The following is a 24,533-nucleotide window of genomic DNA, read 5'->3' as shown; positions in this document are numbered from 1 at the left end:
CAGAATTCATCTGCTTCTTGGGGGAGGGGTAGGAAAAACCTTGCTGCCTCCAGGACACAGAGGCCAAGATCCATTGTTGTCATACAAAACCTGGAAAAAACCCTCTCCCCTGGGAGAGGACAGGAAATGTCTCTCGTCTAGGAATCCTGCAAAGATACCAAGCAGAGGTGGGCTACCACCGGGAGAGGGGCAGGAAACCCTTTCCTCTACAAGACCAACTGCAGATACAAGGCAACAGATAGTTGTCATGGGGAAGAGGCTCAGGAATGCTGAGATAACCCTTCCTCCAAGACCAAGGTATACAGGGCCTGCTCAAGACCCAGTTGAACCTGCACAATAGAGAACTCAGTGAACCCGCCATGACCCTAGCACAGGGTAACAAGCCAACAGCAGTGTTCACTCAGGGGGGGTGAGAGCATGGAGACAGCTGCCCCCCATGGCACAGGACTACAGGGACTATAGGCAACTGAGAGACGGTTAAGAGCACTCAGAAAGCCTTTGTCCAAATTTTAAAATTTGTGCTTGAAAGGTCACTATAAAGAAACTGAATAGTTGGGGCACCTGGGTGGCTCAGTCGGTTGAGCATCCAACTCTTGGTTTTGGCTCAGCTCATAGTTTGTGAGTTTGAGCCCTGCAGTGGGCCCTGTACTGACACCATGGAACCTGCTTGGGATTCTCTCTCTCTCTCCCTCTCTCTATCTGCTCCTCCTCCACTCTCATGTGTGCCTGCTCTCTCTCTCTCTCTCTCTCTCTCTCTCTCAAAATAAATAAAACTTTAAAAAAAAGAAACTGAATAGTCAACCCACAGAATGGGAGAAAATATTTGCAAAGCATATATCTGATAAGGGACTGATATCTGTAATATATAATATTTATAAAGAACGCTTACTACTCAACAATGAAGAGACAACCCAATGAAAGGACCAAGGACAAAGGATGTGAATAGATATTTCTCCAGAGAAGATGTAGGAGTGGCCAGTAAGCATGAGAAAAGGTGCTCAATATCCCTAGGCATCAGGAAAATGCAAATCAAAACCACAGTGAGGTACCACTTCACTCTCACTAGAATGGCTAGAATCAAACAGAAAATAACAAGTGTTGGGAGGAGGTAGAGAAATTGGATCTCTCAAATACTGCTGGTAGGAGTGTAAGATGGGGGAGGCACTCTGAGAAGCATCTAGTGGTTCTTCAAAAAGTTCAACACAGTTACCGTTTGACTCAGCAGTTCCACTCCTAGGTATAGACCAAGAAAAAGGAAAGAATGTTTATGCAAAAAATAAATTAAAAAAAAATTTTAAGGCTTATTTATTTTTGAGAGAGAGACAGAGACAGAGTGTAAGCAGGGGAGGGACAGAGAGAGACAGGGAGACACCGAATCCAAAGCAGGTTCCAGGCTCTGAGCTGTCAGCACAGAGCCCGACATGGGGCTCGAACTCACAAACTGCGAGATCATGACCTGAGCTACAATCAGATGCTTAGCCGACTGACTGAGCCACCCAGGCACCCCTGTTTATGCAAAAATTTGTACATGAATGTTGATAGTGATAGAAACATTATTCATTAGAGCCAAAGGGTGGAAATAACCCATACACCTGTACCAACTAATAGATAAAGTATAGTACTCATACAATGGAATATTATTTGACCACAAAAAGACACAAAGACTGTCTTAATCCATTGAGGCTACTATAACAAAATACCACAGACTGGCTAACTTATAAACAACACAGTTCTTTTTCACGGTTCTGGAGACTAGAAGTCCAAGATGAGGGTGCCAATGTTGATTGGGTTCCGGTTGCAGACCAATGGCTTCTTGTTGTGTCCCCGCAGGGTAGAATGGACCAGGTAGTTCTCTGGTCTCTTACGAGGACATTAGTCCCAATGAGGAGGGCTCCCCCCTCATAAATGAACCACCTTCCCCAAAATCCACCTACTACCATCACCTTGGGAATTAGGTTTTCAACATTTGAATTTTGGAGGAACACTCACATTTAATCTTTAGCAAGGAAGAATCTTAAAAACATGCTAAGTGAATGAAAGAAGCCAAACACAAAGGATCACATATACATGGTTCTATTTATAGGAAATGTCCAGAAGAAGTAAATATAGAGAAATGGAAATAGAGGAGAGGTTGTTTAGGGTTGGGAGAGATGGGGGGAGTGGGAAGCGAGAGGTAAAGGGTATAGGATTTCTTTTTTAAAAAATTAATTGTGAGGCGCCTGGGTGCTCAGTCGGTTAAGCGTCTGACTTCGGCTCAGGTCATGATTTCACGATACGTGAGTTTGAGCCCTCGTCGGGCACTGTGCTGACAGCTCAGAGCCTGGAGCCTGCTTTGGATTCTGTGTCGCTCTCTTGCTCTGCCCCTCCCCTGCTCATGCTCTGTCTCTGTCTCTCTCTCTCTCAAGAATAAATAAACATTAAAAAAATTTTTTAAATTAATTGTGGTCAAATACACAGAACATGAAATTTACCGTTGTAACTTTAAAGTGTACTATTCAGTGGTATTAAGTACATTCACAGTGTTGCATAACCAACACCACTACCCAGTTCCCAGAACTTATTCATCCCCCCAACGGAAACTATACCTATTCTCCCTTCCCTCCAGTTGCCCTGGCAACTGCATGGTATTTGTTTATGTTTTTGTTTTTGAGGCAATAAAGATGTTCTGTAATTAACTGTGGTGATAGTTGTACAATTCTATGAATATACTAAAATCCACTGAAATGTACACTGTAAATTGTGAATTGTGTGGCATGTGAATTATATTTTAATAAAGCTGTTGAAAGAAAGAAAGAAAGAAAGAAAGAAAGAAAGAAAGAAAGAAAGAAAAGAAAGGCTGAGAAGAGCCCTCTGACAGTCCTCTAAGCACAAGTTATAGGAGGCAATCACTGGAGACATTGGAAACCTAACATGTCTTAGGGGCACCTGGCTGGCTAAGTCAGTGGAACATGTAACTCTGGATCTCAAGGTTGTGAGTTTGAGCCCCATGTTGGGTGTAGAGATTACTCAAAAATAAAATCTTTTTTAAAAATTTTTTTAACATTATTTTATTTTTGAGAGACAGAGAGAGACAGAGCATGAGCGGGGACAGGCAGAGAGGGAGGGAGACACAGAATCCAAAGCAGGCTCCAGGCTCTGAGCTGTCAGCACAGAGCCCGACGCGGGGCTCAAACCCACAAACTGTGAGATCATGACCTGAGCTGAAGTTGGACGCTTAACCAACTGAGCCACCCAGGCACCCCAAAAATAAAATCTTTAAAACCCAGCCCAGCTCCTGACCAGACTGACTCCAATATCACATGAACTGTCTAAAAGAAAAAGAGGCATGCCCGCTTCCAGACATAAATTCTATTTGGCACAGTTTCTTCTCTTTGTCTACACGATAGTTTGCATTCCATCAAAAAATAGGACATATTTATTTAAAAAATAAAAAGAAAGAAAAAATCCATTATCAAGAAATAAAACACAAAGCAGAACCAGACAGAAAGATGACAGGAACTAGATGTTGGAACTATAAGACAGAGACATTAAGTATAATTATTAAGTGAAGGATCGAGAGGAAACAATAGGCAGCCTGTAGAAACAGATGGGAGATTTTAACACAGAGATGAACACTGTAAACTAGAAGAATCAAACGAAATGTTAGAAATAAAAAAAATATATATCAGAGATGAAGAAATCCTTTGATGAACACCCAGCAAACTGGAAACAACCAGAAAAGAACCAGTGAATTTGAATCTAAGGCAGTGGAAATCATCCAAAATGAAACCTACAGAGTAAAAAGAGTGTGGGTGGGGAGAGAGAACACAGCATCCACGAACTCTGGGATAATATCAGATGGTCAAAATATGCATGTAATTGGAGTCTCAGAAGGAAAAAGGAGAGGGAGGAAGGAAGAGAAAATATTCAAAGAGATAATGGCTGAAAATTTTGCAAATTTAATGAAAGATAACAAATCATAGAAGCAGGAATTCTAGAGAATATCAAGCAGGACAAATACAAAGCACTTACACACCAAGATGCACAGATCAACTTTCAAAAACCAAACATAGAAAGGAAATGTGAGAGGCAGCCAAAGAAAAAATGAAATATTATATAAAAAAGGACAAAAATAATTATCACTGTGGATTCTTGTCAGAATCTGTGCAAGTCAGAAGACATTGGAGTGACATCTTTAAAGTGCTGAAGGGCAGAGCTATCATCTCAGAATTCTATTCCAGTGAAAATACCTTTCAAAAGTGAAGGTAGCAATGCCCGGGTGGCTTAGTCAGTTAAGCATCCAACTCTTGATTTCAGCTCAGGTCATGATCTCACGGAGCCCAGCATGGAGCCCTGCATGGGGATCTGTGCTGTCAGAGGATTGTTTGGGATTCTCTCTCCCTCTCTGTCTCTGCCCCTTTCTCCTGCTTGTGCCCCCCCCCCACTCCCCCTCAAAATAAATAAACTAATTTTAAAAAGTGAACTATAATAAAGACTTTTTAAAAACAAACTGAGAGAATACATTGCCAGCAGACGTGCACAACAAGCAACATTAAAAGACGTTCTTTAGGTGGAATGCATATAATAGCAGATGGAAACCTGGATTTACACAAAGAAATGAAGACTGAAGGAAATTGTAAAACAATAACAAAAAAAGGTAAATATCAAAAAACTATTCTTATTCTTAGTCACTTTAAAAGATCAGTGATCGTCCAAAGCAAAAATAGTAACAACATACAAAGTTTATAGTATCTGTAGAAGTAAAATATATAAGAAAAATAGCCCACAGAATAGGAGTGAGGAAATGGAAATATACCATTGTAAGACTCGTTTGCCTGTACATGAAATGGCACACTATTATTCAAAGATAGACTGCTTAAGTGCAAGATGTATATTGTGAACCCCAAATCAACCACTAAAAACTTTTTAAAGAGGTACAGTAGTAGAATTGAATGGAATTATAATAAAATGCTAAATTAATCCAAAATAAGGCATGAAAAGAGAAAAAAGGATATGGGATCAGATATCAAAAATAGAAAACCAGCAAGGGAGTGTGTTTAAATCCAGCCATGTCAATAATTATATAAATGGTGAACGATCTTGTTAAATATCCAATTAAAAGGCAGAGATTGTCAAATAGGACTTTTTATTTTTCTTAGAGAGAGTGCTAACAGAAAACGTGCAGAGGAAGAGGGAGAAAATCTAGAGCAGGCTTCAAACTCAATTACAGAGGCCGTTGTAGGCTCCACCCCATGACCCTGGGATCATGGCCTGACCCGAAATCAAGAGTCAGAGATTCAACCAACTGAGCCACCCAGGCGCCCCTGGATTTTTTTTTAAAGACTCAATTATATGCTGTCTATAAGAACCTCACTTTTATGTATTACTTTAAGCACCTTCACTTAATTTGTTTTTGAGTGTAGTTGACACACAATGTTACATGAGTTGCAGGTGTACAACATAGTGATTGGACAAGTTCACACATTATGCTGTGCTCACAAGTGTAGCTACCAGCTCTCACCCTACAACACTATTATAGTATCACCGACTACATCCCTTATGCTGTGCCTCTTATTCACTTGACTTATTTCCATAAGTCATTCCATAACTTACATTCCATAACTGGAAGCTTGTATCTCCCACTCTTCACCCATTTCGTCCATCCTCTGCTCCCCTCCCCTCTGGCTACCATGTTTGTTCTTTGAATTTATAGTTCTGATTCTGTTTTTTGTTTCTTCATTTGTTTTTTTAGATTCTACATATGAGTGAAACCATATGGTATTTGGCTTTCTCAGTCTGACTTATTTTACTTAGTATAATACCCTTAGTATGATACCCTCTAGGTATGATAGCAAGATCTCATCCTTTTTGATACCTGGGTAATAGTCCATTGTATACTTACACTACATCTTCCTTATCCATTTGTTTACCAATGGACAGTTAGGTTACTTCTATAACTTGGCTGTTGTTAATAATGCCACAATAAACATAGGGATGCATATATCTTTTCAAATTAGTGTTTTCATATTCTTTGGGTAAATACCCAGTAGTGCAATTACTGGATCATATAGTATTTCTATTTTTAATTTTTTGAAGAACCTCCATACTGTCTTCCACAGTGGCTATATCAATTTACATTTCTACCAACAGTATACAAGGGCTCCTTTTTCTCCACATCCTCACCAACACTTGTTATTTCTTGTCTTTTTTATTTTAGCCATTCTTACAGGTGTAAGGTAATATCTTATTGTGGTTTTGATTTGCATTTCCTTGATGATGAGTGATGTTGAGCATCTTTTCAAGTGTCTGTTGACCATCTGTATGTTAAGGACCTCACTTTAAATATAAAAACATACAAAAGGGTTGGAATAAGTCACACCATGCAAACACTAATCAAACACTAATCAAAAGAAAGTTGGTGGCTATATCAGGCAAAGTAGATTTCAGAGCAAGGAAGATTACCAGAAATAGAGAGGGATATTATACAATGATAAAGAGGCCAATTTGTCAAAAAGACATAATAATCCTAAACAAACAGAGCCTAATAACATATCTTCAGAACACATGAAGCAAAACCTGATAGAATTGAAAGAGAAAATAGATAAAACCACAGTTATACTTGGAGACTTCAAATTTCCTCTCTCCATTCAGTAATTGATAGAAAAATTAAACAGAAAATCATAAGGATATAGAAAACCCAAATAACAATATCAGACAACTTGACCTGACATTTATAGAACACTATATACAGCATCAGCAGAATAGACACTTGTTTCAAGCGTACATTAAAGATTTGGGGGAAAAAATAAAGAGATTTGCCTAGACAGACCGTATTACCATTTTCTGTCCATGAAACAAACCTCAAACAATTTAAAAGAATTGAAATCACATGAAGTACATTTTCTAATCAAAATGGAATCAAACTAGAAATCAATAACAAAAAGATATCTGAAAGATCCCCAAATATTTAGAAACAATACACTTCTAAATAAACAATGGTCAAGAAGAAAGTACAAAGGAAATTTTAAAATATTTTGAACTGAATGGGGCACCTGGGTGGTTCAGTCAGTTAAGCATCTGACTCTTGGTTTCGGCTCAGGCATTATTTCACAGTTTGTGGGTTCAAGCCCCATGTCAGGCTCTCTGCTGGCAGTGTAGAGCCTGCTTGGGATTCTCTTTCTCTGCCCCTCCCCAACTTGCACTGTCTCTGTCACTCTCAAAATAAATAAATGAACTTTATATCTATATGTAGATACAGATACAGATATAGATATAGATTAGATATATAGATATATCTGAATGAAAATGAAAACACAACCTATCAAAATTTATGGGATGCAGCTAGAGTAGTTTGTAGAAGGAAATTTGCAGCATTAAATGCTTATGTTAGAAAATAAGAGGGGCATCTGGGTGACTCAGTCGGTTAAACATCTGACTTTGGCTCAGGTCGTGATCTCACAGCTTGTGAGTTTGAGCTGCATTGGGCTCTGTGCTGACAGCTTGGAGCCTGGAGCCTGCTTTGGATTCTGTGTCTCCTTCTCCCTCTACCCCCCCCCCCCACACTCTGTCTCTCTCTCTCAAAAATAAATAAACATTAAAAAATTTTAGAAAATAAGAAAGGCTTGGAATCAATAATCTAAACTAAAGAAAAAGAAGAAAAAATTATATCTGAAGCAAGCTGAAGGAAGGAAATAATAAAGATAAGAGTACAAATAAATGAAATTGAAATGAGAAAATCAGTGAAACTGAAGATTGTTATTGGAAAAATAAATAAGATTGAGAAAACACTAGTCGGATTGGTCAAGAGAAAAAGAAAAAGAAAAAATTGTCAATATTAGGAATGAAAAAGAGACATCACTACAGATCCTATAGATAGTAAAAGGACAATTATGAACAAGTGTGTGCCAATATATCAGATATCTTAGTTGAAATGTCCTAATGAAGAGGTCTCAGAGTGGTCAAGCCATTTCTTTCTCCCTCTGTGCCTGGCATAATACTGAAGTTTGTGCAGACAAGAAGGGAAATGCAGACCACAGAGTGTCCAAACTGCTGTAGAGAACAATCCTTTAGGCTCAAAGGGGATAGCTTGGCAAAGGCCACACCAAGCTAGCTGCCCCTGTTCAAATTCCCCTGAATTTATTTTCAAGCCTGAGCCTCTTTCTCAATACCAGGTACACAAGAAGGGAAAACCATGACTTAATTCTGGGGATTGCTCAATGGCAGTGTTGGAAAATCCCCAGATTTAAATGATCCTTCCTGCCCAAGCCACCTCCACAGCACTGTCTTAATATAGGACTGAGGGGTAGCTAAAAACCTGGGCTCAGCTTTTCTCATTCTCCCTCTCCTTTTCCTCCCTTTCTCCCATCCATCCAGGCCCAGGTGAAATAGGACAAATGTGGGTTTGTCATCAGACCAACTATAATACCAGTCTCAGCCCTTTTCTCACTAAATATCACCTCCCTAAACTTCAGTTTCCTCATCTTTAAGATTGTTGTGAACTCCCATTTCCAGGGTTTTGAAGGTTGTAAAGGATGCATATACAGTGTTATGTACAAGGTCAGGGCTAAATTCATATCAATCTCTGGTCTCTTCCCTATAAGACCCCTTTTTGAAAATTCCAATGAGGACTGTACTCCTCTTCTTAATTTGACCTTGAACTTCAAATGCTCTAGGAGGTTAAGGACATGGTCTGATATCTCCTCACCATTATATCTCCAGTATCTACACAGGCCTTGGCAAAGAGAATATATGAGATAAATGTACTGAATGAGTGAATAAATGAATGAATGAAACAACAATTATTTTGGGTGACATGAGATGTAATACAGAATCCTGCATTGTATTTTCCAAGTCCCAAGAATGCACAAGATTGCAGAAGCAGGGAGTGGACAATGAAATGAATAAGATTCAGTGTTTACCCTTGAGGAAGTCAATACATTTCTTTCTGATGTCTTCCCTATACCAGGTCTCATGTTAGGTGCTGGGATCTTTGAATCAGCTTTGTCTCTGTCTACAGTCAGATGGGAGAGGGAGGAACCCAGACAGATAGATTAATTTTTTTATGTTTATTTATTTTAGAGAGAGAGACAGAACATGAGCGGGGGAGGGGCAGAGAGAGAGGAAGACACAGAATCCAAAACAGACTCCAGGCTCTGATCTATCAGCACAGAGCCCGATGCGGGGCTTGAACTCACGGACCTTGAGATCAGGACCTGAGCCGAAGTCAGATGCTCAACTGACAGAGCCACCCAGGCACCCCGACAGATAAATTATACAAATTGTTTCTCCAAAATGTGGGCTTCTCCAAACTATGTACTTGGCCAAGCTGTGAACTTCAGAAGGCAGAGACCCTGTCCTATATACCTCCAAATTCCCAGCCTAGGTCCCAGTGTTAAAGTGTAAGTGAAAATTAAACAAACAAATAAACAAACAAACAAACAAAACCAAAAAGCGGATTTGATTGTAAAGAAGGCTTCTTGGAGGAAGAAATATAAAGAGAGGAAGGATGGGCAGGATGTGGAAAAGGAGAGGCTTTTCAGTTGAAGAAGGGAGAAGAGCACTTCAGTTCAAGGGCACTTCAGTTCGAGAGCATAGTGTGAGCAAAGACCCAGGGGAAGAAAGTACATTCCAGGACATAGACAGTGACCTGATGTGACCAGAGAGCTGGATCCATATCAGATAGAGGGATGAAGGGAGACTGGAGAATGTAGCGGGGACAAGATCACATGAGGCCTTGAATGCCATGTTAGGGAGCTTGGGTCTCATCCTAAAGCTATGGGAGCCACACACAAGAATGGCTGGATTGCATGTTCCAAAGATCACTCTGGGGATCAGTATGGAGCACAAGGATGGAGAGCAGGGACCAATGAAGAGGCCAGTATAGGTGTCTGCAAAGGAAGTCTGCAAAGGAAGGTGGCATGGCCCAGCAGAGAGAGAGAGAATTTGTCCTGCTTACTGAGGGTAGAGGTGTCTGTAAGTATGTTTCTAGATATGCATTCTTCCACAGAGGGTCAGCCTAATAAAATATTTCAACCCTACTCAGTTTCATGACCCATCATACCCAAAACCTGGGGCAGGCCCAGCATACTAAAGAAAGAGGCTGAAACACATCTAGCCAATGCCTGACTTTATATTTCTTAGAAAGAGGGATTCAACACTCTTCTGAAGGCTTTCAGGGTCATCTAATCTTGGTTAGCTCATCTAAAATATTTGTTTTCCTGTCCTTCTTTGTGTCTCTCGCATGCTTCGTGTCAAAATCCTTGTATAGGTTGCTGATTTAAAAATCCCCACAAGGCCGGGCTGGGAGTGGAGCCTACAGTCACCAGGAAGCCTCACTCTAGGATGAGCTTCTATGTGAGACAGCTATTTCTCCCTAGCAGGGCCTGTGCTTGCCTGCTCGCCACCCTACATACTCAACTATGCTGATTCCATGGGCCTGGGCCTAGGCCAGCTTGGAAATCTAGCAAGGCCATTGGAGAGGGAACTGGCACACTAATACCACTCTCTCTTGGTGACTCAACAACCTCTCCTGATAACCAATGTTTCCTTTTCTCAAGGGCCACCAAACAGCCTTTATCTTTTTCTAATCTTTTTTTTAAAGTTTATTTATTTATTTTGGAGAGACAGAGAGAGACAGAGAGAGAGAGAGTGAGAGCACAGGGTAGGAGCAGAGAGAGAGGGAGAGAATCCCAAGCAGGTTCCGTGCTGTCAGCACAGAGCCTGACATGGGGCTCGAACCCACGAACCACGAGATCATGACCTGAGCCAAAATCAAGAGTCAGACACTTAACCGACTGAGCCACCCAGGCACCCCCAAACAGCCCTTAAAATATGCAGTTTATTCTGTTGACCTGATAATTGGCCAGGAGTTTTCAGCTATTATAGAGCCTAGGCTCTGGAATCAGACTACTTGAGTTTAAATTTTTTTTTTTTTAATGTTTATTTCTGAGAGAGAGACAGACAGAGTGTGAGCTGGGGAAGGGCAGATAGAGAGGGAAACACAGAGTCTGAAGCAGATTCCAGGCTCTGAGCTGTCAGCACAGAGCCCAATGCAGGGCTCGAACCATGAACTGCGAGATCATGACCTGAGCTAAAGTCGGACATTTAACCGACTGAGCCACCCAGGCACCCCTAGACTACCTGAGTTTCAATCCTGGTTCTGCCACTCATTAGCTGTGTGACCCTGGACAAAATTTTTTTTAACCCCTTTGTGTCTAAATTTCTTCATCTGTAAAATGGGGCTAATTATAGTAGTATTTCCTCCATAGGGCTGTCATGAGTCTTAAATCCACACAGGTAAAGTAGCTAGAATAGTAGCTGGCAAGTAGTAAATGCTCATTAAAGTTTAGCACCGGTTACTGCCTGTTATGGTTCATGACACCTGCTGTTTCTCCTTTTAGAAAAATCAAAACTGCTCGAGCTGCCCTCCAGTCTCCCAGTGCTTCTCCAGCTGAACACTATCGTCACACAATATTTCTGGTCTCCTTTGACTGGGCCTCTGCACCTTCCAGAATCCTTGCTCTCATTGTGGTTTTCCGTTGAGAGCTTTGGTTCATGCTGAGATGCTTGTCTTTTCTAGTGTCCTCTGGTCTCACTGGTTTCTCTGGGCATCTTACTCTCCCCTCCTCCATTATCTTTGTTCATACGTTCTAGGACAGTTGCCACACTTCCAGGTGAACCTGTCCTCCTGATTCTTATTGTCGATCATAATACTTCTATGGATAATAACATCTGTCAAATACTGCAAATCCTGTCAAATGCCAGGCCCTGTGCTGGGCACTTTCCATTCATTACTTTAGTCCTTGCAATCCTAGGAAGGAGGTACTTCTATTCCCATTTGGATGGAGCACAGGGAAACTGGGGTTCAAACCCCATGAGCAACATTAGCAGTCGGCAAGGTTAGGGCTTATTCAGGCTGGAGCTTGGGGCAGAGTCTAGGTGCATATGGATTAGGAGAAGTGACTTGTCCACAAATACTTATTATAATTGTTATAAAAATGATCCATTAACAGACCTGTCCTGAGCCCCTGCTCGGTGAGATGGATGTGACCGGCTCTCTAGGGCCTGGCACTTTGCTTCTGGCGTGGGGAACATGGGCCTCACCATCCCTGGTCCCAGCACTCACTACGCCGCACTGAGAGAGCTTCCAGCTGTGTCCCCAGAGCCCTGGAGACTGGGGTGCAGAGGCTGCCTGAGTAAGAGGCTGACCATGTGGAGTCCTGGGGCCACCCCTGCCAAACCAGAGTGGCCCCCGTCATCTGTGCCCGTACCTCACAGGCTTCTGAACAAGGCTGGATTTGAAGAAGGAGTGTTACTGCTAAAGAAAGCTGGGGAAACAACTGCTGAATAGTAATGGTCTTTTTAAAAACATAATGGAGATATAACATTAGTTTCAGGTGTACAAGATGATTCAATAGATGTGTATATTGCACAATGATCACCACAGTAAGTCTAGTTAACATCCATCATCACACATGGTAATTATTTTTATAACATGTCTGCTTCTTCAGTCAGAATGCAGTTTCCTGGAGATCAGGGGCTGCACCCCCAGCCCAGCACAGGGCTAGGAGGGTTTCAGGAAGGGGAGGCAGATGCAGGGGGCAGACAGAATGCATGAGGAGCTCTCTGGGCAACATAAGGTTTGCCCTCTTTCCCTGCAGGGGAACGGTCTTAGGAGAAATTGAGTAAGAAACTTGCAGACAGAATGATGCAAGGAGAACTTTCGGTACATATTGCAACAGAGTATTCTAAAATGGGGCTGGGGCTGTTCTGCTGGCCTGTTCCCAAGGGTCTCAGCCCTGCTTCTCTCCAGCTGGTCAGGCCTGTCACACAAGATAGGGCCAAAGGCTACTAACCAGTCCCTCACCATCCTCTGCCCGCCACCCCCCTCCCCCCCCCCACCCCCCCACCCCCCCACCCCCCCACCCCCGCCATGCCTGGCCTTAGAGCTGGGAGGGTTGAAACCTGAAGTCATCTTCAATCATCCCTTTGTGCCTTCTGCCCTATGTCCATGTCACCAAATCCTAGAGATTCTAAGGCAGCAGCATTTCTCCAACTTTCCGTTCTTACCTTTGGCCCTGCTATCACTCTGGTGCAGGCTGTGTCATACTCATTGTCCCCCATCTTTCCTTTCCTTCTCTTCTTCCTTCCTTTCTTGCTATCTAGTATTACCCAAATCCCTTCTGTGGACCAGGCCCAGCGTTGGCCACTGGGTCACAGAGAGCCCTCTGATTCCACCTTTGCCCTCAAGTAGGCTCTCCTGCGCAAATCAGGTGTGTAAATATCAAGGGTACAGGTGCTCTGAAAGAGAGAAGCCAGGGGTCTGATGGGGACACAGAGCTGAGAAAGGGTCCTCTGAGGGCCATGTGTTACACACCTTCCATTTACCCTCCCAGACCCACTCTCTACCTTCATCCTGCACATTTCCTGAATTCTCTGTATGGACTGCATCATCGGGCTCCCTTACACTCTGGCTAGTGGGAAGCCGGGCACAAGACTAGAGGGAGGGACAGAGGGTGACTCTGCCAGGTCACCAGGGTTTGTCTGTGCCCCTTCAATGAAGGCCGGGGCTTCTATCAGGTGGCCCTCTCTACCCAGCTCTCACTCTGCCTGGCTTCCTCTCTTTGGACCTTCAGGCCACATGTCCCTACAGTGTTACTAGCCTTGGGGTACTGTGTCAACCCTTGAGCTTAGCAGTACACCCTGCTGACATTGTTGCAAAGTTTCTGTATTAAAATTTCCTCAAGTTACCCAAGTACAGATAGGCTGTCTCCTGCAGGGACCCTGCTTAACACAGGCCATAGGTAAAAAGGAAGGATGCCACGGAGGTGACAGCTGAAAGTGTTCTTGTTTGGACGATTATCTTTCTAGAGCACAAAACTGACCATTTGTCACCCCTGCTAAAACCCTTTATGGCTCCGCATTGCTCTGAGGATAAAGTCCAGACTCCTGAGCCTGGCACCCAATACTGTATACCATCTGGCTCTGGATGACCAAGCAGCATGTGGTGAAGTCACTCAGGAGGAGGGCATTTGGGGGCTTGAAAGGGGAGGGAAGCAGTCCCAGGAGGGGTGCAGCCCTGCCATAAAGCCGCCCTGCCAGGCAAATTCCTGGATGAGGAAGGAGGAGGTGGGTGAGTTTCTGGACCACAGGACCATGTCAGGCTCTCCTTGTCTACTCTCCAAGGGAGCTGAGCACTGGGAATGAGTTTGACACGGACAAGCCGTAGCCTCGGGCATGAGAACTGGTTCAAATCCCAGCCCCAACACTGACATCTGGCAAACTCCGATTCTCTGAGCTTCGGTTTTCCTGACTGTGCAAGGGGAAGAATCTCACAGGGCTGCGGGGTGGGGCGGGGGGGGGGGCAGTGTAAAGAAGGTAATAAATGGGAATTTGTTTCTGTCAAGTAGTTCCAGTGTCCGGGCGGTCCCTCTTCCCAGTCTTCATGTGTTAGGGAAAGCACACGGGCTCTGAGGTTCAGGAAGGCTTGAATAGAAATCCCAGCTTAATACTACTTCCTCACTTTGTGATCCTGGACAAATCACTTTAACTCTCTGTACCTCATTTGCAAATGGGGGTGATAAGCACCCCTTGCAGGGCAGCTGTGAGGATTGGGTAAGTGCACACAGGCCATGCAGGGCCTGGCATGGAGCAGGTGCTTGGTAAATGTTTTTTTTTTTGTTGGGTTTTTTTTTGCCTTTTGCCTTTTGCCTTTTGCCCTGTGCCTCCCTTAGGGGAAGTGTCCCCTGGGCCTTGCAGGCTGGCTGTGTGCAGTGGAAGGGTGAAGTTTGCTGTCACTGGAAGGAGTCTCTGACATGCAAGTGTGTAACCCCCCACAAGCTACAAAGCTGCACCCAGAATTCCCAATGGCAACACAACACTGGTGACTGAGCGGGGTGGGCTGGAACGTGCCACCTTTGGTGAAGCCCACCCTGGTCAAGTCCTGCTTGGCAGCTTGACTTGGCCTCTCTATCCCTGGTTTGGCCAAAGCACCCATGGGCTTGGATAGGGAGAAGATAAAGGAAAAGGGACTCAGGTCCCAGGGCCATCCTGCTCACATACCTGCAGGAGGAGCAAGGCAGACCATTCCAGACAGGAATGTAAGGATGTTGGGATGTGTGGGGAGGGGGCCAGGAGAAGTCAGTGCCTGGTGTGGGTCCCCCATGCTCACCTCATGCAGGAGACAACGGTCCCAGGACAAAGAAAACTGCCAAGAAACTTCCTCCCTGGACTACTCCAATTCTGGGTCTGGTTTTCCATCCAAAACCAGTCTGGACGAAGCTGCTTAAGTAGCAGGGATGGGTGAGCAGCTGGGGCCAACAGGAGGGAGTCCTCACTCTGTGAGTTGGCTCAGAAGCAAAGAGGCTGCCCCTCTCAGCCGCTAGACTTGCCTCTATATCCTCTGCTGGATGTTTCCACATGTCTGTGAAGGGCCCAAATTGGAGACACGTTTCATTGCCCTATTCCCCAACCCCCATCTGCACACCACCAGCCCACCTCCAATCTAATCAAGGTGCCCTGCTCTTCACACCCCTCTTTGGTCCATGCCCCACAGGATGAAGTCCAAGTTTCTTGGCCGGATTACAAGGCCCTTCAGATCTGGCCCCTGTCTACCTCTCCAGCCTCATCTCCTACTCCTCCCCGACCTGCATCTCTCTTCCAGCCACACCAGGGCACTCAGGGTTCCCATCTCCAGGCCTTTCCCCGTGCTGTGGCCTCTGCCCAAATGCCCTTCTCCTTCCTCTCAGCCTGGCAGAAACGTGCTGATCATTTCCGGTCCAGAAGCCCAGGGGCAATGTCGTCTCCTCTCAACCTTCCTAGTTTAAGACATTCCGTCTGTCTCTCTTCCTTGCCCCGACAGACTCCATCTACAAAACTACTCATCGATGGGCAATGAAAATAATTTTGGAACATGTGTCTGGCACTATGCTAGGCTTTTTTTTTTTTTTTTTTTTTTTGGTACCTTACCTCATTTAGTTCTCAAAGCATTTCACAAAAATAATTATTGTTCTCACTTGACAGATACGGAAACTGAGGTCCACGGAGGGCAGGGCCAGAACCAGACTGAAACTGCAGTGCGCTCACCTCTCCGGGAAGTGCATCCAACCCCAGCCGAGGTGGGGGGTGGGGGGCCCTCTCTCCTCGGGGTCCTGTGCCTGCAACTGCCGTCAGCACCCGCGAGTGGCTGTTTCAGGCGCCCCCGACCCCGACCCTTCACCAACGTGACATGCCACGGCCCCGGGCAGGGACCGGGCGGGCTGGGCTGGGTCTCCAGCACCCCGCAGTGTACAGACGCTCCATGTTGTGTCTTGATAACCAGATGGAAAGGTAGAGGCCGCTTGGGTGGCTTGGGAGCCCGGGCCTAACCTAACGAATCCCGGCACCAGCGACGCGAGGCGGGACCTTAGCATCTTAGCCAAGCGCAGGCCCGGCCTCGAGCAGACACCACCCGCTAAGGCGCTCGGCGGGCTGCACGAGCTCGGCGTCCGGGCCCAGCAGCCGCGGGTGCCCGGGGGACGGCGGCGGAGGGAGCCGGGAGCGGCAGCACGGCGGGGGCGCGCGTCCCGCGAGAGCCCCGGAGCCCGCGCCCTCCCGCGCCCTCCCGCGCCGCCGCGCGCTCCCGCTCCCGGAGGACGAAGGGCGGGCCGGGAGGAACGGCAGGCCCCGCCCCAGCCCGCGTCGGGCCGCCCCCGTTGTGAGGTGATAAAGCGCCGCGCTCCGAGCGCCGAGCGCAGTGGCTGCCACCGACGGCCCGCTTTCGGCAGCTGCTCGGGCCGCGACGGGCGGTGCGCCCCCAGCTCCCCGCGTCGGCGCGGTCCCCCGGCCGGCCCCCCGAGCTCGGCGCGAAGCCCTGGCCCCGGAGGCCGGGGCATGGGCCAGGGGCGTAGGGCGAGCCGGCTTCCCGCGGGGCCGTGAGCTGCAGCGGCTTCAGCATGAAGACCCTCATAGCCGCCTACTCCGGGGTCCTGCGAGGTGAGCGGGGCCGCCGGTGGGACAGGGGTCTGGGAGACGAGCCGTCGCCGCCCCGGGGGTCTGCAGGGCCTCGGCGGCTTCCATCCCGGGCTGGGAAGCTGCACGCGGGTTTTCGGGAAAGGATGTGACGAGGGCTGGGAGGCAGGCAGGAGTGTGTTCTTATAACGAGGGCACCTTGCTGGAGGACTGGCCAGTGTGCGGGTTGAGGTCCCGGCCCCTTTTCTCTTTTCTTTTCCAAAGCTTGCCCCTCCCAGCAGCTCACCTAGGTCGGGGAAGAAGGAAGGATCCCGGTGACCTAGTCAGATGCAGGCGGCATGGTAGTCTGAGTTCATTCTTCACTCTGGCACTTATCAAGTTTTGAAACCCCTGTTACATCACTTTCCACCCCCCACCCCCACCCCCAGCTTGTGTTCCCCATCTGTGAGATGAGGTTGATATTTAACAACTCCTCCCCAACCCCCAGCACTGTCTGTGGCCCCTGCGAGTTCCCTCCCCTCTCTCCTCACCGGGTGGAGCATGCTATGAGAGACTGGATGGGGCCGAGTGGCAAGGTTTTGCAATCTTCTGAAATAGCCACCAGACTGGGAACATGCCTGGCTGGGACAGGTGTGCCCACACTGTCCTCTGCCCTACTCCCATCCTCCAGCCAGTCTCAGGAGCCCACTCAGCAGCGACTGAGCCTGGCACCCTGAGAAGGTGGGGTGGGGGACCCTGGGTACCCTCCATGTGGCCCATGTTCCTGTTCCACCAGTGTGGAGCTGAGGCTTGGTGAATATGTATATTCACTTATAGCTGGAGAAATTGATGGGAAAAGATATACTTTCCGGAGGTTTCCTTAACAGATGCCTTGGCCAAGAGGGACTCTGGGAAGTGATCACTGCTGTCCTAGGTCTGTGTGTTTTGAAGTTTCCCTCCCTCCGCCTAAAGCTTTAATCTGTTTGCTGAACCTCTCCTACTTAGAGTTTTTTTTCCCTTCGGTAACTGACAATCACCTACCCTACCCACCTTCGTTAGGAAAATAGAACTTACTAGTTATTGGGATTTTGAAAACCAGAGAAAAATGGGAACAAACTAACAATGGCTGGCCAATCAACTATCCAAAAATGGCTTCCTATTGCTCTTTGAGTATATTCCTTCATGATTTTATTTATACACATTATATAAAGTTGAGGGCATCCTGCAGATATAGTTCTAAATCCTATTTTCTCTGAGTAGTTCCTCTGTTCCTCAGAATCACTTATAATCTTCTAGTAGCTGCAAAGTAACCCACCCTGGCACTGCATCACTGTTTAACTATGTCCTGGGCATTGGCATTGCCCTTGGAAAGGTACTGAGCTGCTGTTTCCATTTTGGGGGCAAGCAGCCTGCTCCGTGCATCCGGCCCAATAGCCTATGACAGCCTCTTCTCTCACTTAAGAGTGCTTTTCTGGGGCACCTGGGTGGCTCAGTCGGTTAAGCGTCCGACTTCAACTCAGGTCACGATCTCGCGGTCTGTGAGTTCGAGCCCCGCGTCGGGCTTTGGGCTGATGGCTCAGAGCCTGGAGCCTGCTTTGGATTCTGTGTCTCCCTCTCTCTCTGACCCTCCCCCGTTCATGCTCTGTCTCTCTCTGTCTCAAAAATAAATAAACGTTAAAAAAATTTTTTTTTTTAAAAAAAGAGTGCTTTTCTGTTCACTGTGCCCTTTGATGCCCATGTCAGGGGAAGGAAGGGACTTACCCATGTTCATGCTTTTAAAAATGCTTTTGTCTCCAGGGGATGGGATAAGGATGCTCTCTAGGGTAGTCCTTCCCGGAGATCCCCTTCCCTCGCTTCTGCTGTCCACTGGCTGTGAGCTGCATCCTTCTAGGCGTTGTTGACTCTCATGTTTTTGACCTAGCACCTGTACTTCAGGAGGACTTGTAGTCAATAAAAGTGACCAACTCATTTAATATCCCCATGTTGTTTTCAGATCTTTACAACTTGTTCCCCCCCCCCCCCCACTCCCTTTTTTTTAACTGGCTGCAAGGAGAATTCCATCATGGGATGTAGCAAGGGCTGGTATGAAATGCAAACCAGTCACGTGGTAGCTCTCTGGACCTGCTTTGGTGAAAGGCTGGGTGGGGTAGGGGAGGGTGCTGAAGCAAATGCTATGTTATCTGGGCATCTTCATTAGATGGCTTTCTACATCCTTGGTCTTGGAAGACACTCCCCAGTTTGCCTCTCTGGATAAGTTGCCACCATTGTGAGGTGGCGAACACCTTGTCAGTGGTGATATTCAAGGAGAGACCATGGATTCTGTGAAAGGAAGTCCTGCCTTGGGTGAGAGATTGAAGTCGATACCTTGGTAACTAGTTTGTTGGCCAAAAGAGAAAGCCAGCTGTGGGAGCATGGGTAGGTGGGTGTCTGTTGGGGGAGGCGGGAGTCTGTGTTGGTGTTTTCTAATCTCTGAAGGACTATCCTGTGCCTGGGGTGGAGGCTGAGTTAGTCACATGTGCATTCCTGCCTTTGCCCCTGGACCAGAGGCTCTTCGGGACAGAACCCGCGGGCACTGCCTACATCCTCAGGGTTTAGCACAGGACCCAGCACAAAATCGTGGCAACTCCAGTAAAATTCTGAGCTGATTTGTTTGTTCGATGTGCCTCCAAAAAGCAAGACCAGGAACAGGGGTAGGATTACAGGGGGCAGGTTCTGATGTGATGGAGGAATCCTTTCTAATAGCTGTTGAGGACTGTAAAAGACTTGGTGTGGGTAAGGATCGAACTCCCCATTACCGGGGGTATACAAGCAGGAGCTCGGTAGGGAGTGAAACTAGGAGGTTAGGTTGTTGGCTAACTCTGGAACTGAGGGTTGACAGTCCCCTAACCCAATCCTGAATCATAGGAGAAGAATGGCACTCTCCTGTTCCCCTTTCCCCTGGTTCTTTGTAGATGTCTTTCTCCCCTGTACCACTTCCCTAACAGCACAGAGGCCACTTTGGGGGCCCTCTGTGCTGCCAAGGGCTCTTGTGTGCTGGGAAAGGAGGGCCAAGAGTGATATTTTCTTGGCAGGTTGAGTGACTCAGTAGCCAGTGTGGAAATCCTGCTCCACCTCCATCCTCCCACCTCAAATTCAGCAGCAAATACTTGAGTCATAAAATCAAAGCTATCTGTTCATGCTGGATCTGGCCCAGCCTTCAAGTTACCTGTGGGATACTGAGGGCCCCAGAGAAAAGGGACTGGTTCAGAGTTATTAAAGCGAGGCCTGGAATCTAGATGCATCTCCCAGTCTGTGATTTGCCTCCTTAACCAAGAGAGAGGTGGTGAGGGGCTGAGCACAGGGTTCTGGCTATTGAAGACCCTCAGCAGTTTCCTGAAGGAGTAAAAGTTGCTCCCAGTCTCCATGATGGGGTGGTAGATCCCCTCTTCCCAAGCTTTTGGAGGAAACACCCCCAGCTGCCCTGATGGATAGAGACATCACAGGCCCCCAGAGCTCTGATGATCTGCCCCAGTTGCCCCTCATCATACATCAAACCTTCAAAACTCTTCCATGAGGTCATGAAGCCCCCACCACCTTACAATATCATCTCCTGCCATGCTGTGCTCCAGAACTGCCAGTGGTCTTCCTGTTCCTCCAGCATTCCCACTAGTTCTGTCCTACCGCAGGCCCTTTGCACGTGCTGCCCTTCTGCTCAGATCTTTGCATGGCTGCTTCAGATCCTTTAGTCTCCTCTCAGAGACCTTTTCTGACCATGCCATGTGTAAAACTGCCCCCTAGTTGCCACAACTTGTTTTATTGTTTATAGCCCTTATCGTTACCTAAATTATCATGTGTCCTTATCTGTTTAGGTAATTGTCTCCCCCATAAGGTTGTCAGCCCCTCCGGAACAGGGACCTTGTCTTTGTCAGTGTTGTGTCCCTTGCATTTAGTATCGTGTATGTAGTAGGTACTCAGTAAATATTTGTTGAATGAGTGAATCATTAATGGAACCTCCGCCCTCCTGAGAGCTGCCCTGTTCCTCTTGGGAGGAAGCCCTGCTTTTAGCTTCAGTGTGATTCCTCAGTTCTTCTTCCAGCTGCTTCTGTGCCTGCTGGGTGCTGGGGCTGCAGCTGTTCCCTGCTGTGGAGATACCCTCAGTCTCATGAGGAGCTGGCTCCAGGGAGGAGTGCCAAGTGGGGGGACCTGGGCTCCTCATGGTCCCCCTTATCATTTCCAGAGCCTTAGAAGCCAGAGGTCCAGGATGCCAGCCCTAGCTCCCCTCTGGAATATGGCTGGATGGCCCACTCACCCTCTGGGGATCTCACTACCCCTTACAGAAAATAGCATCAAAAATCTCAAACACTCAAGAGTGTGAGGGTTTGAGTGAACATAAGCAGAAAGTCCTTTGCAAAGCAGCTCGTAACGAACTCCAGTTCATCCTTGTCATTCATCCTGTGTGACATACACAGCAGGCTCCCTCCACTGGAGAGTGGCACCTTCCCTGCTCTGATGCATCCAGGAGGGCTGTGCCATGGTGGGGACTTGGGGTGTGGACCTTTCGGTTTACTGATGGAATGCCTTCTGTGTGTCAGGCTCTGTACTACGCACGGGTCGGTCTGTCCTGGTCCCTGACTTTGATGGGGATGTACACAAGATGACAGTGCACCATGATGCACACAGTGATGGGGAAGGAGGCATGGGGAACTGTGGAGGCCTGATGGTGAGGGCGGGGCAGCTAAACCATCTTGGGTCAGCGAAGGCTTTCTAGAAGAGGTAACATTTAGTCTGGATATTGAAAGATGAAAAGGCATTAGCGAGGCAGGCCAGAGCATTCAGGTACAGGGAACAGCATAAACGGAAGCATGAGATATGGGTGGGATGGGCAGTTTGACTGCAGGGCCTCTAAGTGAACATGGGCTGAGGCCCTGGTGCACCGAGAGGCAGAGACAAGGGAGACAGAGGATGCTGTGTCCAGGCCCCGGGTGGCTCGTCTGTAACCACCCGGGGGGAAGATTTGAGAGCTCCTGGGAAAGGTGCGCTCAGAGCTTCTTGGCCTCCGGCACTTCTCGGGTCTCCTGGGTATGCAATGCTGCCGGCAGAGCTGAGGGCCTGGGGTCTGCCACTGAACTGCTCTGCAGCCTCAAGAAGCCACTGCCCCTTCCTGACTCTCAGTCTCCTCATCTATGAAATGGGCAGAAGCATAATAAGAGTAGCTACCCAGGTTGTGGTGCAGATCCAAGGAAGCCGAACCCACAAACCCTTTGGGCAAATCAACAGAAGGGGGAAGCATGAATTCCTTTCATCATTAGAGCAGATTTAAGCATTCTGAGTACAGGGCCAGGAGCCTAACTCTGCATCTGCTTCCCACGTGACCTTGGCAAGACCCTGCCCTCTTGGGACGTCAGGCTCCTTATCTGTACAGTGAGGAAAGCTAGATGAGCCATTCTCCTTGGATTTATTCCAGCTCTGCTGCAAAAATATGGTTTCAATCCTGCCTCTGACTGCTGGGGGACCCTGGGGCTCAACCTCCTCCCCATTCCCATTCTCTATTTGTCTTTGTGAAAGTGGGCCCGTGTCTGCCCTGGGCCCAAGTGAGGCCCCAGAGGAGCCCGGCTCCCCATACTTGCTCATGGATTATGATAGGGGCCTATTTGGAGACTTCTGGGTGACATTCCCGAAAGGCGGTGGTATTGCCATGGCAACTCCTCCCACCTCGGTAGCTATTTTTTTTTTACTGTGCCAGAATGTGGGGGTGGGGAAAGTGGGCCATTGGGGTCCTCAACAATCACCTCCAGGGTTCCAGAATCTTGGGCCCATGACATCCCAAGAGCCCCACTTTCCCGACCTCACCTCCCAGGACCCTACCCTACTTCATGAAAACCAAATACTTGGAAGTCCAGGCCTCTAGAATAGCCCAAGGAGGGGCTTGTAGTCCCTTTAGGGGATCTTTTGTGGCTAAAAATTCATTAGCAGATTCTAGCAGAGCACAGAAGGCTCAACTTGTCAGGACCTCAGATTTTAGCTAATCCAACCCAAATCCCTAATTTAGGGCCAGGAGGAAAGAGGGAAAGAGGAGGCCCAGGAATCCAGCCCATCTGGATATGGAGGACGCCTCGTCCCCTGCCAAGATCCTACACAGGGGGTCCTGAAGACTGACAAGCAGGAATCCACTGAGCTCATGCAGACTCCTGAGGCCAAGCCAGGGGCTTCCCAGCCCACAAGCCCACCACAGCTGTATGTTGGCCTCCCCTTTGGGCCAATGGGCCCTGCTTTAAGGACACCTAACCCTTAAAGGGGACACTATTAGTCTTTCCAGGAAAGAACCTGGTGAATGGCCAGCTCGTGGCCAAGGGGCCCGGAGGCACCATCTGCAGTTAGCAAAGGGGATGGAAGGGGTGGACAGCAGTGTTCTTGGCCTTGGGGATGGAGCCCAGGACTCCTTGGCCTGGCATTACTGGTCCTTCATGGTTCCCTCTCTACTCTGTCAACTAGACTCATCCACTCACACAGTTGCTTTACTCTAGCCTGGCTGAGCTATTTGCAGTTAATTCCTCAAATTTGTGTTCTCTTCCTTCTAGGCCTTTGCAAATGCCATTTGTAGGACTCCAGCACCTGAGGTCCTGACCCTGTACCTCCCTCCTGTCAGCCTGGCTAATGCTTACTCATTTACATGTCACCTGACCCATTACTTCTTCCAGGAAGGCATCTCTGAGAACATCCTCCAGCACAGGTTGCCCCCCCCCCCACCCAGATTCCCCAGCCCTGACTTACCGTCTGTGCCTGATTGTTCACAGACCTGTCTCCCCAGCCATAGCAGGGGTGTGCTGCCCAGGGGCAGAGCCCAGGCTCCAGCAGGTGCCCAAGAAGCAGAGGAGAAGCAGAGTCTGGCAGCTCCCATCCAGTGTAGTGCCTGGCCTGGTGTGTAAAGGGTGCTTAGAAAGCACCTATTGAATGAATGGTAGTGTTTGGGGGCTCCGTCCTCTCCTGCACTCTGGAACCTGCCACTGCCGCTCCTGCATTTAACTCCAGCCTGTCCAGCTGGAGGAGATCCGTCCCTCCGGATTGCCCAGGAAGCTCTGGTTGATTCTCTGCCATGGCCCAGGTCAGTCAGCTGTGGACAGGGCCTATCTCTGTGCTTGTCCAAGCCCTATTTATTCTTCTCCGTCCCCTCCAGTATCCAGTCATACAGTGAACACCTGGCCGAGCACCGGCTCTGGACCTGACCCCATCGTGGGCACAGGGACCCAGGTGAACAAGATGAGGTCCCTGCCGACAAATGCACACTCTTCCCGATAACAAGAAAGTCTAAGAGTAGTGGCGCGGCAGGCTTCCCCAAGGAAGAGTCGGCCAGGAAGGTTGAGGGAAGTCTGAGGTGTCAGCGCTCAGTGCCTGGCAGGTGTCTACCAACACGAGCTGAACGTCTGACCAGACTGGACCCAAGGGTGATAGGACTCTAGCTGGGGGACTGCAGGCAGGGCCAAGGGTGTGGGGAGGCTTCCTGAAAGGAAGGAGTATCTGGCTGAGCACGTGGAGAGGTGTGTTGTGTGCAAGGCTTGCAGGAGCGCAGGCGTGGACGGGGACTCTCAAATCCCCTGGCACGTCCCCCTGGAGCCATGACTGGCCTTCCCATCACCACACTTGTGACTCCG

The 24,533-nt window shown here is 47.7% G+C and overlaps 1 protein-coding gene and 1 long non-coding RNA gene across 8 annotated transcripts in view; one reads left to right on the top strand and one right to left on the bottom strand.

The window, feature by feature from the left end:
- The window catches only part of LOC122199212, a 68,869-nt gene extending 52,299 nt beyond the window's left edge, over nucleotides 1–16,570 (bottom strand). For all 7 annotated transcript variants that reach the window (XR_006193415.1, XR_006193413.1, XR_006193414.1 and 4 more), the window contains exons 1-2: nucleotides 16,063–16,570; nucleotides 15,149–15,400 (exon numbers count right to left, since the gene is read on the bottom strand). This is a non-coding gene — a long non-coding RNA (uncharacterized LOC122199212). The remainder of the gene's footprint in view (nucleotides 1–15,148; nucleotides 15,401–16,062) is intronic.
- A 130-nt stretch (nucleotides 16,571–16,700) lies between these two features.
- DGAT2 (diacylglycerol O-acyltransferase 2) overlaps nucleotides 16,701–24,533 on the top strand; it is a 32,197-nt gene continuing 24,364 nt past the window's right edge. The window contains exon 1 of the mRNA XM_042904046.1: nucleotides 16,701–16,950. Within this exon, the coding sequence (XP_042759980.1) occupies nucleotides 16,911–16,950 (40 nt within the window). The 5' untranslated portion in view covers nucleotides 16,701–16,910. The remainder of the gene's footprint in view (nucleotides 16,951–24,533) is intronic.

This window comes from Panthera leo, chromosome D1 (assembly GCF_018350215.1).
Source record: "Panthera leo isolate Ple1 chromosome D1, P.leo_Ple1_pat1.1, whole genome shotgun sequence".
Classification (NCBI taxonomy): domain Eukaryota; kingdom Metazoa; phylum Chordata; class Mammalia; order Carnivora; family Felidae; genus Panthera; species Panthera leo.
Note: the sequence above shows the minus strand (reverse complement) of the source record. Positions and strands in the feature narration are given on the sequence as shown.